The following is a 19,849-nucleotide window of genomic DNA, read 5'->3' on the forward strand; positions in this document are numbered from 1 at the left end:
TCAAGCAGCAAAAGTTCGATTAATCATTAACTAAAATTTCGTTCCGGCGAATCGAATTCTACCGCGCCACTGCAAAATATCTGGGCACTTGTTTACTTTTTACAGAATATAATTTAAATAGAAAGCTATAAATTATCTAGGTAAAGATGATATTTCAAACATTTATTTTGTATTTAAAAATATATTATATCGGCTGTTTCATATTATTATCTGTTTTCATTCAGGTGACAGATAAAATTCCCGATATGGATTAATATTCGTGTTTATAATCTTCATTTAGATAATCGATGAAAGGTATTAATATTTTCGTATTCTTTGTAAAAGCAAATATCTTTGCTTTGTACTTCGACATACGATAACGCGTACTAAATCGTTTCGAGGTTCCATTTACTTTCGCAGATCATTTTCGTTTCATTTCATCTTCCCTACCCTCCTCAATCATAAGATCACAGAGGTGTGGGCGATTTTAAAGAGGAACAGTTTGATCAAAAAATTTTACGAGCGAACAATCAACGTCCCTCTCATTCTGTTGATTCGACAGTGGCTAAAGTTGCGGGAAATTCTCGTTCGGGGTAATAAATTTCAGATCAACCATCCATCCTTCTGTGAACTTCTTTTTAGAACGCCAATAATCTTCGACATCGACCCAGATTCTTTTTGTCGGTCCTAACAAGTCGAATATTTTCAACGTTCCAACACTAATTCACATGTTACCTTTTTTTTATATTTAACGCGAGACTATATTAAAATTGTAGGTTGAAATTAAATACACAATTTGATATTAGATGCTACTATGCAAATTAATCACGAGCATCTTCTTATTTATCTAATAGAATAGAATATATATATAAAATAAAATAGAATATAAGAGTATAATTAATCGTAGGTTAGAAATTTCATGTTCTTTCGTGGAATAAAAAATTTATTTGAAAATTATAGTCTTCCAACGAATGTTCAATGATTTTTGTATTAATTTAAGAGAATCGTCTAACATTGATCTTAGTAATTTCTTGGACCAAAAGCACATTTATGTTCGAAAATTATAATGTTACGATATGAATATTCGAATAGTGAAATAATTTAGTAAGATTCTGTAACGTTGATAATCTACGTGATGAATTTTGCATAAGTAAATTGAATTTTGATCAATTGCATATTAATTTTTGGTATTCAATTTCGTCGCGTTATAATGTTCTACTGCACGCATGAATAATATGCATAATGGATAAAATCATTGCAGATTATTCTACCTATAGCTTTACAGTCAAGTAACACCTCGTCGAAGGATGTAATTCAATTACGAATCAAGTAAAATATGTATATAATTATATGAAATATAATTGCTTAAATACTAAACGCTTAATTTCTATTTGACTGATAATAATCGAATGTTTCAATCATATTGAACAATTAATTTTTCAATAGCGTATTAATTACAGTATATTAATCCACAAAATTATCTTGCTTAATAATATAAAAAATAATTATATAGAAGTTTGAATATAGAATTATAAAACGGAAAATATAATACGTGGAATTGGGCGAGTAAAAGAAAATCAAAATTTTCTAACATTTTACCGCTAACATTAACCGCTATATCGTAAAATATCACTTTCTACTTAGCGAATTGTGTACGAAAATTCTTTCCCCGCTTAAGGGTTTAATCCAATTCAAAGCTACAGGAAGGCTACGTAAAAGTAGAATTTATCCTTCGCAAGAAAACCGTTATCATCGACGTTCCTTATGTTTTCCGCTCCTCCGCAATAACATAAATTTCCAGATAACAATATACCAGACTAAAATACGGTGTCTATCGCGTTGAAGCACAGGAAGTGTGAATCGTCCTTTACCAGCTCACCCTCCTATACGGCAGCCTCTTTTCAAAAGGTGACGCTTATCTCGGAATCGCAGTAAGTACGGATGAATTTAGACGTCGTAAAGTTTTAACCAACGAACTGGATCCAATGCTTATCGATTGAACCTGACCTGGATATCTCCTCTGTCTCTGTCCTGTCTTGTATCTTTGAATCCGGCTAATCGAGAACAAACGTATCGTGAATGTACCGTTCTATCGTGTGCAAACAGTTGTCTACGGTCTAGCTAGATGCTTCTCAGATATGTCGAATGAACGTACCGTGTCTGATAACAGTTAAGCTCGTAATTGACTTTTGTGATCCAGTTAACAGACGGATGATGCGACGTTCGACGTTTTCGGTACGGTAAATTAGCGTCTTGCTCAGCGTCCGTTTAATCGACAACATTTTCATTCGAAGCAAAACGACCGAGAAGAGGAACGATCGATGCATATTGTGGCTCATTCATCATTCTTAGCGTTTATCGTAAAGGAAAGTTCGATTCAATGAAAGAGTATATCTTTTCGCATTTTATTTGAAACGATAAGCGAACTTTTGTACATGCACAGTGTACAATGGCGAGAATACAAATAGGAAATGACTTTATACGAGAATCCAATTCCATTCAGTTTGCGATTGTTATTTGAAATAAAAATTTGAAAGCAGTCTTGTGTTTATATGCTTGGAAATATAACAATTAGAGGCCTGATATTATTTGATATTATTAATTAGAACTCTGTATTGTTATTAAAAATACATACAAAAATATATTCATCCGCTTGCCACTATACTTTCCATCGCATTTTACTATTACATTACATTTATCTATAATGCTAGGTATTGATAAGAGCTCTTTCAGGATACCGATTTTTAAAAAAACATTATCCATACGTTTGTCAGTATTGTATCTTTTAAAAAAAATTCCATTCTCTACTCTACTTTCCCAAAAATTCTATGCGTATCATAGCCTTTGCTTCATTATTGGAGATTGGTCCGCTATTCGTTATCGAATCGTTAAAGATACTCAAAGCAAGAGAATATTCGATTATTTAAACAGAGAATAATTGACAGAGGGACTTTAGTAATCTCTGAAATTTCGCATTTTTTTTTTCAACGTTGCAGATTTGTAGTAACGTAGTTAACAATTCTTTGGGATAGAAACGTTCTTTGTAAAATAATATGCGTTTCATAAAATATGCACTTCATAAAAATCACAAATTTGTTTCAACAGTATGTTGTTTATTATATGAACGAACCTTCGACACACTTATATCTATAATAAATAATTACTTTCAAATTCTATTGTAATCATGATAATCTTGTGCCTTTACAGTATGAACGAGCATTCATAAAGTTTCACGAAGTATACGTAATATATTCATCGAAATTTTCTGCAGGAAATATTCAAATACTCGCGAATTGCTGTATATATTTTATTTCAACATAACATTTTCTATCACTTTCTTTTTTCTCCATAACAGCAACGAAATCTAAAGCATTAGAAACAGAACTCGGTTATAAAGCTGCGTTATCCCTTTCAATTATTAATAATATCGATCTGCTTGTCCTCGATAAAAGCGTAGCATTTAAAAAAGCTATGTATATACTTACGTATAGTACGTTTTCTCTTTGACTGCAACCAGAAGGAAAAACTGCGCACAAAGCCGCGAAGGTTACCTTTTATGGTCATCGATAAAAAAAAAAAAAACGCTACTTCGTGATCTATTTAACCATCTATACAAACAGATCGTGCATAAGTTACAGCTGTTAGTGTTAGTCCAGAAACCAGTCGTACCTCATGCTATCCATTTAATAATGAGCTCGTGAAAGCGCAAATACGTCTAACGCAACAAGAATTTGATTATCACGTTGCTAAATATGTATATCGCATAGATAGAATCACATAAATTATTTGTAGCAATTCATTTTCATTACACTCGCTACATAATAACATAACGTAAATGGTTATGGTAGAAGGAGTGTAACATTCGTTTCTTGAATGCTTTACTTTCAAATCTGTTTAACCAGCGAGCATTAATAACCATAATTATAATCCTATAACGCGAGAATTCCGACTTTTAGACGATACAAATTATAATCCGAGTTTTTAATGCTTTTATACGAAGTATTAGATAATCGTACGAATTAAACCTCCGAGTAAATTAAATTGAAGATGATTAAAATGATTAACAATTTATAGTAATATTCTGATTCTAAATGCCATTACACTAATTCTAGAAACTCTGTATTAACAATTTTAAATTCACGTATTTTCCTATTTTATGTAGCAATTTGTGGCATTCCGGTTAGTTGAATAACAGAAATCATTTTACAATTATATTTGTATTATATGATTTCTAGACGCAAAAAGCTTGAATTTTACTCGAAATAATATCGAAATAAAATAAAAAGATACATATAGTAAATAAAAGAGAAGCATAGAACAGATGTTTTATAACGTTTAAATGTTAATTATTAAACGTAACAGAACGCTTCATGCATAAGACGTTAATATGATGTATTAGTACTGTCAAAATTGTATTGTACACACGAAAGATAGTAAGTATCGTTATTTATTTGCTGTTCTATACCTATCTTGTTCAATATCGATATCGTGAATAATACTGCTCACTAATAGTCGAGAAACTCGATTAATAGAGGCTCTATTGACAGTAGGGAATATTACCTGCAGCAATACCAAAACTATGTCAACATTAAAATTAATATGCCTGGATGCAAGAAATTATCGTAACTCTATTAGTTAATCAATGTTTAGGAGTTTCTTTAAATTACTAATAATTTAACACGACATTCGAGTGAATGATTGTGTTATTATAAATGAATTATTACGTAAGAAAGGGACGTCACCGTAGAAACCTAGGAATTACAAAAAATTTTACCAAAGTAAGAAATTTTGCGATGACTAAACATAATACGTTTAGTATATATTCTCCTTATAATTCAAGAATCGCAAAAGAAATATTCCTATCTCTTCTTAAAGAAACAACCGATTCATCATTTGTTATTCGGTACAAAATTTCACGAATCATTATTTTTCGCTTTTCAATCATATTACATCTTCGCAACTATAATACATCAACATACCAACGTCGCTCTATCACTTTCGACCATTACTATTCCTCCCAACGCGTAATCATTATAAATCATACAAATGAATATTATTACTCCTTTGGATAGCTACGATAAAAGTAAGTACATAGCTATAGAACTTTTTCGAATTAAAAATTCTAACAACAAGAACGTTGCTGATACCTTCTTTTTAATTTTTCCCTCTTCTTCTTCTTCTTCTTTTGTTCTTTCTTTGCTTCCCCCTCGCGAAATTACAGTTCGCGACAGATCGTCACGCTCGTTTTTCGTTTGAAAAACGTGGCCGAGCCTGTCTCGCGTAAGTCTGATAGTTAGAAACTCATGCGTTATAAATGAGTCATGCACTGGTGAGGTGCAATTACCGATGCAACGGTGGTTTCCGACGCACCGTTCGACTTATTTTCCTTCTCACGCGTTTACGCACCGCGGACGATTTAAAATCACCCTGTCAACGCTCTGTTACGAGTATTCCCTCGCGACTTCGGGAAAAACTCGGGATACTGGTGTGTAATTAAGGTAAAAACTGTGTTAAAACCTCTGCCAGTCAGGGGAAAACAGGGTTCTTGTTCCTTTGTCGTCTTTCATAACGGTTCACTCTCGTAGCTAAAACACTGAAATTATCATTTTTCAACGATTGCCACCGATAGCGAAATTACTATCGCTATTGTTTTGTAACGTAAAAGGATAATGTGTATCACGTGAAATATTTTTTTAGTGTGGCAATCACTGTGTTTGGTAATTGTATGCCGGCAATTTCGCCTCGTATAAGTAGATAATTCTTTCTGCATTGCCTTTTGTAAGCTTTTTTGCCGCCAAACATAAATTCTTGAGAACTCTGTACGAGACTGTAATTATGGTAATGAACGTGACGAAACGTTGACAAGAAGAGAGGAAAATTGATACGGGCCTGGTATAATACGAAATTGATTTACAACGGCCATGAAAATTATGCTTTTGCGACGTGGATCTCTTCTATGCTAAGGATTCTTCGGCTTTAAACGGATCTTAACAAATTATAGAAGATGGAATTGAAGGAAATTGGAGGAAAGCAAAGAATTGAATTACTTGTAGCTTCAGGAAGAGAGAACGATTGTCTCTTAGTCTACTGTTCGTTTTTAGTATCCTCCCCTCTTTCTCATAATATTTTTTCATACACGGTATTTTAATAAAATTGTCGCATTTTCATAAATATCGGATGAACAATTTAAAAATATTCTATATATTAAGACAACATTTGAATGGGTGCAAGTTATATTAAACGATTTGTAGATATAAAAGATTACTATATTGAAAAGGTTTATAATCGACTGTATGTTTTGAAAATTGAAATTGATTTATTTGTTTCCTTCGGGATCGTTTAATTAAACTATGTATTTATCCCCAGAAAGTCCCAGTTTCTAATTAGAATTTCGGAGCACTCGAAACTTTCTTCCTGTTTCTGCATAACGTGTCATAAACTTACGAGAGCGCCGGAAGTCAAACTTAAACTTGGAATTGCAAAGTGATTTGCTAACTCAAGAGCATGTGTAACCTTCTCATTTTAGCAAATTTGCGATACATCGAATTCGGAAAACTGAATAAGAATTCTCTCTACGGGCAATTTCCGAATGAAGTGCTATAAAAATATAATTACTGAAATTTATTTCAATTTGCTTACTTTATTCGATTATAAAAATAGTTAATAACATAGATTAAGTTTTGCATAATATAAACGATCAGTAAAGCGTTAACGTTTAAAAATTGTTGGAGTTAATTATGATTTCTGTCAACATATATATTTTCTACGTAGGTAACACTTCTACGAACTAGTGCGAACGCTTTCCGGAGTATTTCCTGTTTGCAAATGTCCGAATGCAAGAATAACTTTCTCTTTGAGCTATTCACTGCCCGTATCTTCATCATAGTACACAACAAGCATGACGTAATTTCATAAGTAAAAATTTATGAGCGTTATTTCCCGAGAATCATAATGGTCAAGTTATCTTACCATTTTGTCCAATTTTGGTCGAGAAGAGATAAAATAATGTTTGTTAATACTGAAACTATCGACCTGTAGTATGTGCATGTGTATGTACTCAGATGCATTAGAATAGATAAACTACATAGTCCTATTACTACTACCAAGCAAGTATAATCATGTTTCCATTTGAATAAAACTCATCATTACTTTGGTCTAAAGCACCCGCGTGTTTGTGATAAAATAAAAAGTCTGAGATACATTATTAACTTAATAATTTTATCTTATAAATTCGTAAATTAATATAATCCTTTACAGAAATATTAAAACTTACGAAAAGTCTGAAATACGTCACAGTAATGGATATAGTAAATGGAATATTAATTAAAATACCACTGATATTTTTCCCGAAGCCTGATAGTATCTAAATTTTCTATCTGTAAAATTCTATCTATAAAAATTATAACGAACCGAATTCAGTAATTTTATCTTACAAATTTAAATTACAAATTTTCATAGTCCCTCATGAAAACACTAAATGTACCATTTACAAAACCATAATCGTTCAAAATGAATCGACAACATTCAAATTTCCTATTGAAAAAAATATCGACGAACCGATCTCGCAAATTTAATTTACAAATATGTACGGTTCCTTGTAAAAACTCTTCCACTTAGAAATCCACGATCTTTAAAATAAATTGACAGCGTTTGAATTAAATATCCACTAAAAAGACGTATACTCCGGCGATGCCATTAATCAGACACTTGAAAAGCAAGTTAGACGCGCCTATCGCAATTCACTGGAACGGGTTCTTGAAACGCAGCCGATTCTTTCGTCGAATTAAAAGTTGGCTGCTGCAGACGCAACAAGCAGCGCGCGGCACCGCTTTCAATTATTCCTGCTCCGTTCGATGAATGCGTGCCTTAGCGTGTGCGCACGTGCGTACGCTCCACGTCTGTCATTAATAATACAGTTATGCAACGAGGTTCGTGCGCCATGGATATTAGTATCTCGCCGCAATATCGTGCAACGCCTATGAATCGAGCTCGATAAACGCAGCGTTAAAGGTATGCGCTTTGAACGCCGCGCTGCGTGTTAGCGCCCTTAAACGATCGTACGGAACAAGGAATCCTATTATTTTCTGATATGTTGAAAATACTCTGTTGCGTTGTTCTCTCTCGTGAATCGTAGAGAGGGCAACTTAATTCGATCGAACGATAGATAAGGTATGTACGTTGATCTGAATGATAAGCTTTGGATAAATTTTATTCCTAATATAGAGATAAATTAAAGAGAAGAAGTTTGAATGATAAATCGTTTTCTTTCTTTAATATTGAATAGTACAACTGAATTCAATCGAATGATAATTAAGGTGATTCGTGTGACTAGACGTGGACAAATTCCGTTTGAAATTAATATTCGAAAAATAGTAAATGGAAATAATTGATCATAATTGAAAGACCGTTTGTGAAAAGTAATTTCAGAATCTGCTGTTGTGACGTTCTTTTCTCGTTAATCGTGTTTAGGGCAACGTAATATCAGAGCCACAGATATGATACGTAGATTCGAAACGAAAGTTAGAGGAAAAGGATTATATCTTGAGATAATGAGTGTTTTAACTTTAAAATATTTCACAGATAACACAGAAAGTAATTTCACTTTATGTCAAGATATTAATATCGAATAGTCGGTTCGAATAGCTGGTCTTGCCAAAATTGTTCTTAAAACGATGCACAGATTCTACAAACGAAATAATTAAAATTCTAATTCTGGATGAATATATGCCTTTTTATAATTCCAGATTTTCTTTTAAATAATCCTATTACCCTTCACACTTTTCAGTCCATATGCTTCCGTCCCTCATTTTTCATAACGATCCTCTCGCCTTTTTGGACGAAAATGAAAAATCTACTACGCCTACTGGCGTATCTCGTTAAAACGTTTACTTTCACGTGAGCTCTTCCAAATGAGAATGGCGTCATTAAAGAGAGTTGAATAATTAATTTATCTCGATATGGCGCTTCTTTACGTTGAATAATATATTTCAAGTGCTAACTTTTTGAAATGAATCAATAATTAAATGAAACATGTTATATGTATTTCTTTCATTAATTAGAGGGTATTATCTATCTTCATTAATAAGGATTCTTAAATGCGAGAAAGAACGATGCTTTTAAATTGTGCTTCTTCGATCGTAATTATGTTAAAAAACTATTATAAAATTCTCTTCTAAAATACGATACAAAAATATTTGTTTTACTTAAATTCGTTCGACTGAATTTATCGTAGGCTTTGATTTATGCGATTGAAAAAGTATCTGATAAGGTCTAGGAGAAACGCGAATAACGTAAAAATCCTATAAATAAAATTAACGATATTTACAATAAATGAAATGGGATTCTCGTAAATCGTCGATAAAATGAATTGCATCTTGAATTTAAATTCATGTATCCAAAACGACCGCAGAAATAATATAGTAAGAAACAATTTTAATACGAATTAAGCCGTCAACATATTCCGATGACCCTATCGAAATGCTGGCTATGATCCAGGCCCATTCAAAGCGCCAAAGGAGTTTGATACCGACGAAACAGATTGTGAGGAACGAACAATCAGTGCACTGTTACTGACATGGAGTATTCTCGGAATGCATCTCGTAAATTAGTGCTAAATAGCTTCCCAGCTTTAAATCGTCTGTAGCTATGGACTGAATACAATATTTAAGATAAGGAGCGATATTTTCCACTTTGTAAATAATTTCCAAATGATTTTGTTTACTATCTATAATTTAAAACACATAACATTTTTACTTGCCAGTCATTACGACAGTGTTATTGTCGTATTGTTATTAATTACTAATAAATGTAATCGCCTATGTTTATATGATCATCCTAATTAATTGTTCAAGAGTTTCTTGCTTTTTTTTTGTTTGTTTGTAATTATGGCATTAAAAATGGGAAATTTTTTTGCTCCTGAATATTTGATACGTAGACACTTTTCCTAATTAGGGAAAGTAAATATAAAATACAAAAACATCTTTTAAGACTTTTAATAAATAAACGTATTAAAAATAAGAAGTACATATATATATACAGCTTAAGCGTACAATATTTGAGTGTAAAGTTCAATACACTCTATGACGCAGAATAACTCTCACTCTCAATTCCATTCAGCTATATGTGTATATCTTCCACACACTACATACCTTACGCTTATACATTCCTTCTTTCTTTATTTTATATTCTCTCTCTCTGTCTCTTACTCTATCTTAATCTTCTACTCGTTTCAGACAAATTATATAGACATTACCAAAAGACATTCAATCACATTCAGACAAAAAGCTCAAGCATTTTAATTTCAAGTACTCTCGGTCCTTCATTCCTCTAACACTTGAAACTCATTGTCAGTTATTATAGAGAATTACCTTTTCTCAAATTTCTTTTCCCACGTAATCCAAAGCTACTCGACCTGCAAATCGCAAAATTATACCGCGAATGTTTGTGTAAATTCGCATATTTTAAACACACGCAGCTGAAGAACTGAGATTTAAACGAAAATCTGCTTCACCAGCTAAATATTATAATCAATCATTCTCTAAATATTATAGCGAATTACTCGCTGGATATTGTAACTAAACTGCGGATATACATATTTGCCAATTTTTTGCGAACATAACTAAAAGAATAAGATATATTCGTTAGGGAGATGTTATACTTACCAAATACTATAACGTGTAACTGTACTCCGGATATCAATATTTACATTTACTATTTACATATATAAAAACGAATGACCTGACTTCGATTCAACAACGAACAGTCTAATCTCGTGAACCAGGGAACATGAAATTCTAGCTGCATATTGCTCCCATGACGTAAGCAGCCACTAAGATAAGATTTTTCGACATTCATCCCCTAAGGGGATGTGGAAAAGAAGTGGAATGTGTTTTTACGGATTCCTGCATGTCCCTTAAGCTCTATGGGATTCATAGCTAAGTTTATAAGAAATATAGTTTTATATATTTTTACATATTACCTGCATTCCGCGTATTTTCGCATTCCTAAATTCCTCATAGCTAAATGCATAAAATTCCGCACTCTGATTACAACAAATTGCACATTAAGTACTATAACGAGTCATTCGCTAAGCATAACGAATTATTCACGATATATCTTATCACTCACCAAATATTCTGTTTTGAACATTCCACACATTTCTCCCCATTGAATCGCATCCTATCCTCCGCCTTTCAATTTCCCCCCGACAATTTGCTTCTTAATTCACCATCCACTCAATTCCCTCCTAAACACTCAATCCAAATCACCGCAAGAACCGTAAGAAAGAAAAGCCTGTAACGGTTGTTCGCAAGCATTCAGCGTCTCAGCGCCGATATCTATGAACCCTGAACGTCACTGAGCAGCGCGTAAAACGGAATGGCATGATTGTTGCAGGCGAGGAAGTCGTAACCGTGCCTCCGGCGAGCGGAGGTCAGGACAGTTGGAAAGTGCAGAGGCTTTCGTTGAGCGGCGAATCGCCCAACAACCGTCGTAAAGGCTGTCGTCCTCAACTGCAGCCGGGCAGCAAACGTACACGGCCGGCGCCCGCTACACCGGCGTTATCCTGCAAGGTCAATGCCAAGGACATCGACGAGTACCTCGACTGGCCGAACAAGGAGAACACGCCCGGAAATGCCGTGAACGCTGCCGAGGGGACGACACAGGCACAGATCGAGAACGACAGTCCCAACATGGGGTCGAATTTGAGTCGGCACAATGGAAAGGGCCTCACCGGCCGTAGAACGCAGTCATCGGGAAATTTGTGCGATCCCAAAGGGAAATTGAACAGTATGGGCAAGATACTAATGCCGTGTTCGAGCGCACAGAGAGAGAGGTGAGCATGATATTTTGTAATTTTTCGATTTGGTGTTGAGTAATCGGAGTAATCGGTAATGGTTTTATTATTTTCGTTAATATTAATTATTAATAGAGTCTCCTGTTGTATGGGCTTGTTGTTGTTTTATTTTTGTTAAAAAACCTGAATGAAGCTTTCAAAACTTTTAAGGACGGTTGGTATATTCGGTCGATGTCCTGGGATATTTATTGTAGATATTGAACGTACTTTTGTTTGTAAACTAATCCTCTGTTTGATCGTACAACGCGTTCTACTTCAAAATTCTGTGTACTGAATTTTCCTGGTTATATTTACGTTAATGGAATTTAAACTTTTTATCGAAAAGTAGTGTCTTTTTTATAGTGTCGAGTGTGTACATAATCTATGTAGGGCGGTTAAGAAAGAACTGAATGTTTTAAAATGATCTAATGTTTATTTAGCTCACATGCAAGGAAGTATAAATAGAATTAAGTTTGCTTATGAAAAAAGATTAAATACATTAAATTCTCTTGAATTTTCTCGGCCTGTTTGCTTAGTTTTTCCAATATTGAACTATGTGCGCACTGCTTTGACGTCAGACATGCTTTTCCCAACAGTCAAATACCGAACCAGTATTCTCAAATTTTCGCATAAAATTGCTATTCACTTCATCCATTTCTTCCCTTAATGTTTCAAGATTTTGATCTCTTTTATACTCCACTGTTTCACTATGAAAACTCTTTCTTCCGTAGGATAAACATTATTTCAAATAATACATTAATTTTCTGAACAGCTGAAAAGAACTCTCTGTTTAATACCAAAAAATTCTTAAAACTGGCGACAGTGTAACTTATCTCGTTAGAAAATATTTCGATTTAAAACATTCAGCCTTTTTCTTCCCCATTGCGAAAGTTTGTATATCTTTAAAATAATTGTCGTTTGAAATAGGTTTCCTGATAATTTAAAAATGGTTGGATGATAGCGATCGAACAGGATAATTAAGGTTACTGTATCAATTGTCGTAACTAAGTAGTAATTCAGTGCTAATTGAGCTTGTGCTTTAAAGTATTTATTTCTTGAGAGTTTTAGACCAACCTTTTTAACGATTGGCAATTACTACTTTAAACGCTTTCGTATAACAGCTTGTAATTTAATATATTACAACAAATTAACGTTGTAATTTGCAAACAATGTAGCGGAGAATATTTCACCAAGTTCCACGAAAAATTTTTCTGCTTTATAATAAAACAACAAATCCATGGAATTTTGATTGAATTCCTCGTTTGAACTTCAGCTCGCATCAAATATTTATTTACGTCGTTTCAATATTTAAATGCACAAAAAGATATAAATTATTTATGTCATTAGATATATCGTTGAAATAATGTTTTAAGCTGAATAAGAATAAAATTCTAATCCTATTACTCGTAAACAACTTTTTAACTACGGAGCAACATATATTTTCCTTAATATAACAATCTACTTTTCGTAAAATATCTAATAAATATGTTTATTTTAATCAATACTAACAAACGCAGTTAAATTAAACAAAAGCGCAAAGAAGATAATCGACGAAGAAGCTGCAGACGAATTGATAAAGGAAACTTCTGTATAATTTTCAACCAGTCAACCGAGCGACTTTCGAAAGAATTATAAAATTAATCGAAATAACATTAACAACGATCATCTTCGGGAATTTAATCGAACAAAAATCTCGGAATGTACGTACATAGAAATTTTCGTGCACTCTAAAACGGAGAAAGAAACGCTCGACGAGAGAGTAAGTGATTTTTCGTGTTTCTAATTCGGTCGAGTTCTTCTTACCGTGCCAAGAACAAACAGAATTTAATTTAACGATAAAGTCGGTGGATACAAAAGGTCTGAACGATTGGAGGATATAGAAGGAGAGGAGATCGGTTCGCGATCGATTCTTTCGCAAGATATTCCCAAGCCGCGTTATCGAGCTTAAATGGACTATTGATACACTATTGCCCAAACATGCCAATTCTAATTAATATTCAGTCAATGTTTGCCTTACGTTCAGTCATACAACATGGGTTTAACATGCTCGTCGATTCTGTCTCGATCGTGTTAGCACGAGAAGAACGTGATCGATGAAAACTAATGAAATGTACTTACCGAATATCTTCTTTGTCCACTTGAAAATCCGGAACGATTCTATTAAATCGTTGCATAATACAATGTCGTTTCTCAACGTGATTTTATTTTTTTGTTTAATCATAAAAAGATCCGACAGTTGTCTTTGCTTGTACACTATTTTGCACGGAAAGCTTCAAATTATTATTTTCTTCGTTAATTTAATAACAGGAATTATATTCTAGCAACGGTATAAAAATCAGCTTCAATTTATTCAGCAGTTTATTATATTATTTTTCACGTTAAAATTAAAAATAACGAGAATAAAACATTTATGCATTAATCACCGACTGCATTTATTTGAAAGACTCGGTTTGTTATATCGTTGTGAGTTCAATAACGTCAAATAAATATATATGCTCCGGATATAATTACCAATTACCTTTCTTTTCATTCTAACAGTCTTAGCGAAATCGTATTCCAAAGTTAAACGATTACTTTCGATCCCGGTCTACTTTACTCGCAATTGTATTTATTACCTACACTAATTAAACGTTTCAAACGCTAAGTATCTGAGATATTTTACCCTGGTATTCTCGAAAACGTATTTCCGAATTAACTTGGTCCTTTTGACAAATTTCTTCATGTACATTCCCGTTACGCCGCGTTCTTCGTACGCTTCGTATTATCACTTGATCATCCGACATAACTGAATATGCCAGGTTAACGTAGTTAGTTTTTATTGCGTGGAAGAATTTTGTAGGCAGGACAAAAGAGGATTTCACTCGTGCGAAACTACCGAGGCATTCGTTTTGCTCAACTATCTTTACTGCCTCATCTTCTGGATGAATTTAATTACAACGCGCTTCCGCCTACAGTTGTAAACTCTTTTCGAATAATGTAGTTCGCAGTTTAACAGGTACGGAATTTACTGCCTTCGATTCTAGAGTAACCGGTAGAAGGAAACCAGTTCGAAGCGCTTTCTGTTGCGCTTCATTTAAAAAAATAATAGAAACCTATGGATAACTTTCTCGAAGTTTGAATCAATAGTGTAACGATAGAGAAAAACAACTTTATTTGATAATAGATAAATTTAACAAAAAATGGTATTCATCTGCTATCACTTTAGAAATATTGAAAAAGATTAGAATACGACTTGTAGAATAGTCTTTTTTATTGACTTTTTACTGGTCTTCTCTCGTCCATGAAAACTAAAGGACAGAGAAAACATATTCATTAAATATCACAAGTGAGACTAGCAAAATATCAGATATTGATGAAATATTTCTTAAAGCAGGTTTAATCTATAGACCGTGAATAAAAAATAAAAGCATAACAGATTGACGTTTACAATTTCAGAAACCACTATAATTGATCATTGACTGGGCTCAGCTGAAATCCTAGATTGAATTTTATAATTTTTTTGGCTCGATCCATCTCTTTTAAAAGCATTGACTGTTGCAATGTTTGATAAGACATATTTACGTTATCTTGTGCAAAGGTGGAACTAGTAGTAACGTATAATTCAACAGCAAAGAATTTGTCGCGATATAGGATAAAGTATTACGGTAATTTTTCTGTTAGACGTATCACATAATGGGACGACCTTTTTCCAACTGCTATGCGTGGGTTAATCTTGTATATTCCATCTTGATTTTTTGTATTGTGACCTCGTTCTAGAATATTGATGTGTGTCTTTTAATTTCAATTCTTCATCATATGGCAAACACCAGTTAACCCCAGTTACTTTCAACCCCGGTGAACCTTGCTAAACATTGATAATTAGATAACGTGACAAATTTGTTTCAAAAGAAACCATTTCGTTTGTCGACGTGTGACAAAAAATACAGAAACTCGAAGGGGAACTTGTAGAGAGAGGATATTTTATTTAAACAAACTATCTATGTAATTACTAAAATAATATTGATTTCGTAGAATCATGTGGATTTCAACGTGAATTTATGAGAAATTTCTACGAATCTATTTGACAGAAGCTGTTATAAAAACAGTTATTTCCATTTTAGAAAATACAACAGAGCAAAAAAAAACGGCACACCTATACAAAGAGAGTGTCTTGTTCATATATGGACGATTGGTTGAATAAAGTTTATGAATTTTTCGACTGTTGTTCTTTTTAATTGTGGCAGTTTTGTATAATTTGTAACTAGTTCGATAAAAATATTTTCACTTGTAAAAGAAATTATTTGCAATATCGTATCGAGGCGTGAATTTCAATTCTGATTATAGAGCGGAGAAACACTTAAGCGATAATTTTCAATTATATGGATCGTGATCGTGTAAATCGTGATTTTGTGAAGCGAAATAGCGATAACAGATTAATATATTCATTTTGCGCTTGTAATTATCTCACTGCTCTGCATGAAAATTACAAAATTAATTGCATGTCGATTACTAAACATGAACTATTCGATATTAATGAAGATGAAATTAATGGCTACACGTCAACACTGAATCATCTTCGCATAATTTGCTTTGTATTCAAATCTTGCAGCATTTTCATGTAGCTGGTAAATAATTTTTCAGCAGAATCAGTTACAAATTAAATGCTTCTAAAGATGTAAAAAGTACGTTACCCTTTAAAGATCTTTGATATCATTGCAAATTTGAAACGTCTTTCATTTATAAATAAATATTTCCTTCTCTCGTCTATGAAAACTAAAGAACAACAAAACATATTCGCGAAATATCACAAGTGAGACTAGGAAAATATCAGATACTGATAAAATATTTCCTAAAGCATTTTTAATCTATAGACAAATATTTTCCCGCTGTGAATAAAAAATAAAAATATAAGCGTTCAAGGAATAAAACCAGTGAAATAATACGAGCCGATAAAATATTTTCTAAAGCGTTTTTAATATGTAGGCAAATATTTCCCTACGCTTTATACAAATTAAAAAGATAATACAAAATATTCCAAAATTATTCGATAAATTAAAAAATCCATTCAGATCTCATCTGAGAAACTTCTGAAAAATGCTTTTCACCTCGACTTAAGAAATAGAAATGAAAATGCCCGGAGTCATCCAAATTAGCTACAGAAGAGGATAGTAAATAGTAATAAATCAAGGTTGAATCAAGGGAAACACTACTCATAAACGGAATTAAGCGCGATGCTGTCGTGGATTCCTCGTTACGAGGTAGTGCTCAGCCTTGCTTGAACAACCAACAACCATGGAGTATAATGTGGCATAACAGGTTAGTCGCGAGATAATTTAAAGTCCCTTTAAGGTCGGTCAGTCGCGGAACTGGGGCGGTTTCCATTAAATCCTCGTTTGCACGAAAACGGATGCGAGCTGCGAGGAAACAGGGATGAACAGGGTAAAAAGCAGAGAGACACGGGTTAAAAGGCGCACGAATCTTGATCTCATTTGCGTAAGTGCTGTTGTTCAACATGCTCACGATGCAACAATATCGAACGACGTATGAAAGTACTTTTCTTCTTGACGATTCCTTTATGTGAGAGAACTATTGAAGTGAAAGGAACCTGTAGGAACAGAACCGTATTGTATAGGATATTTTAAATAAAGAAAATACGAGTACAAATGGATCCCATTTATGAAAATGACTATGCTACGTGTTGATTTTAAGATTAATAGGAAATGTTAATGTAAAATATAAAGTACAATATATGTTATATTATTAAAGGATTACTTCGCTTTCTCTGTTACTGAACATTCAAAAATCGTTTGTTAGCAAAGATCAATCTCTAGATCTGTAAACCATACCAATTTCCTTTCTAATCGATTCTAATTTATTCATCCTATTCCGATTTATCCGATATCTGTTACTCAGTGCCCAATACTTTCGAAACGTAACTTACAAATTCTTTAATTAAATTACAAGAACCGACAGCAATCAGATTCCAGAATACAAATCTTCTCATTGACCTGAAAGATCAACGAAACAGCTACGAGTTTAAATAGCCATAGCGAATAATGAACACGACATTGGAATGTTAGAGAAACTTGTCACGGGCACGTCATAACGCCAAGTAAAATTATGGTCGATTAGAAATGTCTACGCAGTTTTAAACTGTATAATTTGTTCTTGAAAATTCCCAAGGTCTGAACGTCCTCGCGTACGCTTTACAACGGATATATTGTAATATTGGAAATGGTGTCACGTGCAAACGGCGCGAAAGCTTATAACACGTAGTTTGTCGTGAAACCGCTCATCGTGTCTGACAAGCTGCGTAACATGTAGACACAATCGTGACGCGAAACGAAACTGAGATTCGCAATTTGTCCCTTTATGAAAATTCTTTTCTACGACTGCACCGTTATAATAATATAGGGGGGTTAATCGTAATTTCGGTCAGAATAGAAAGAATATTGTGACAGATGTTAAAAACAGTTTCAAAGAAACAATGTTAAATACAAGTGTAATATACAGGGTGGTTGGTAACTGGTGGTACAAGCGGAAAGGGGATGATTCTACGCGAAAAAAGAAGTCAAAAATATAGAATAAAAATTTTTCGTTCGAGGCTTTGTTTTCGAGAAAATCGACTTTGAATTTTCGCTCGGTACGCCTACATTTTATCACGTCTCGTTATAACGGATCTCACTGTAGATCGCTGTTTCGATGGAAAAATTAAAAAAAAATTAAAAAAAAAATTTTATTCTATATTTTCGACTTCTTTTTTCGCGTAGAATCACCCCCTTTCCGCTTGTACCACCAGTTACCAACCACCCTGTATAACAATTATATTGCACCTTCTTTGTTATTCTTATCTATTACACTATTAGTTACTGTAATGATGAATATTTAATACCGTTAAATTTTAGGGGTTAATTCTTCGATGATGGACAAGTGTTACTTAGAATAGAAGGAATATTATGACAGATTGTAAAAATAATAGTTTAGGAAAAATGTTATATGCAGGTGTAGTACATCACAATTATATTACAACTTATTCTTCGTCATTGTTAGCTACTGTTTTAATATTAACATACTAAAGATTAGCGCTATTTGACAATTACAACGAAGTGCATAGGCAATCAATAATCTTATTGATATTACCACTTATTGATTATACCACTAGAGAAGAAACGATTCCTTGCGTATCTTTGATCTTCATTTTAATTAATTCGAACAACGATGGTTCTACTCCATTTTCAAAAATGATCGTTTTGCATTAATGCAAATATGACACACCCGTGCTACGACTATATCTGATAGCATGTGACAGCCACATGCTTTATATGTCACTTGTCAAGATTATGAACTGTTAATATAAATAGAGTGGCGATAATGTCAGAAATTTATCGCGTGACATTTGTCGGTATGTTTATGAGTTACTCTGTTTTACAGACAAATGGAAATTGAAATTTAATACTTATGAAGGATAAAAAATAATGACGTTATGATCGTCAGTATTTTGCGCGTTGATAAAGTTTAAAATTAACTTCAAAGTGGCAATGTCTTTATGCATGAATGGATGCGACTTTGTGTCGTAATCGGATGAAATTTTCATAAAATTGACAAAATTTAATTAACGTAGAACAATGAATAACAATGAAACATTTCATTCTCTTTCATAAATATTCGAACTTTTATTGTTCTGCGAAAAATTCTGTAAAAAAATATTAAAGATTTTCCGTAGCTTCCTTTATCTGAACTTCACATTAGAATTAATCGATTGATTAATATGAAATAAAAATATTGTAATGTTATTATTAAAATCAGTCATTTTAAACCGCTATACCCATTGTAATTAAATTAGAAATACAAAAAAGTGATGAATATTTTTAGCCAATTGGGAATTGCTCTATTGGACGATAACATTTTGTAGTAGATGTTTTCTTATGGAAAAGAAAAAAGTATAGCTTTGTCACCGAATCGAGTCTCCGCTATTCCCACTGTATGTTAAAACGAATCTCGTATGTACACGTACCATCTAACTCAGGAAAGTGAACAAACACCGAACTATGTGAATTA

The 19,849-nt window shown here is 33.2% G+C and overlaps 1 protein-coding gene across 1 annotated transcript in view; it reads left to right on the top strand.

Moving 5' to 3' along the window:
• The window catches only part of LOC117204039, a 225,791-nt gene that overhangs the window by 146,132 nt on the left and 59,810 nt on the right, over positions 1-19,849 (top strand). Inside the window, exon 2 of the mRNA XM_033441039.1 lies at positions 11,374-11,812. Within this exon, the coding sequence (XP_033296930.1) occupies positions 11,374-11,812 (439 nt within the window). The remainder of the gene's footprint in view (positions 1-11,373; positions 11,813-19,849) is intronic.

The sequence above is a fragment of the Bombus bifarius genome, unplaced genomic scaffold (assembly GCF_011952205.1).
Source record: "Bombus bifarius isolate JDL3187 unplaced genomic scaffold, Bbif_JDL3187 scf7180000007977, whole genome shotgun sequence".
Classification (NCBI taxonomy): Eukaryota; Metazoa; Arthropoda; class Insecta; order Hymenoptera; family Apidae; genus Bombus; species Bombus bifarius.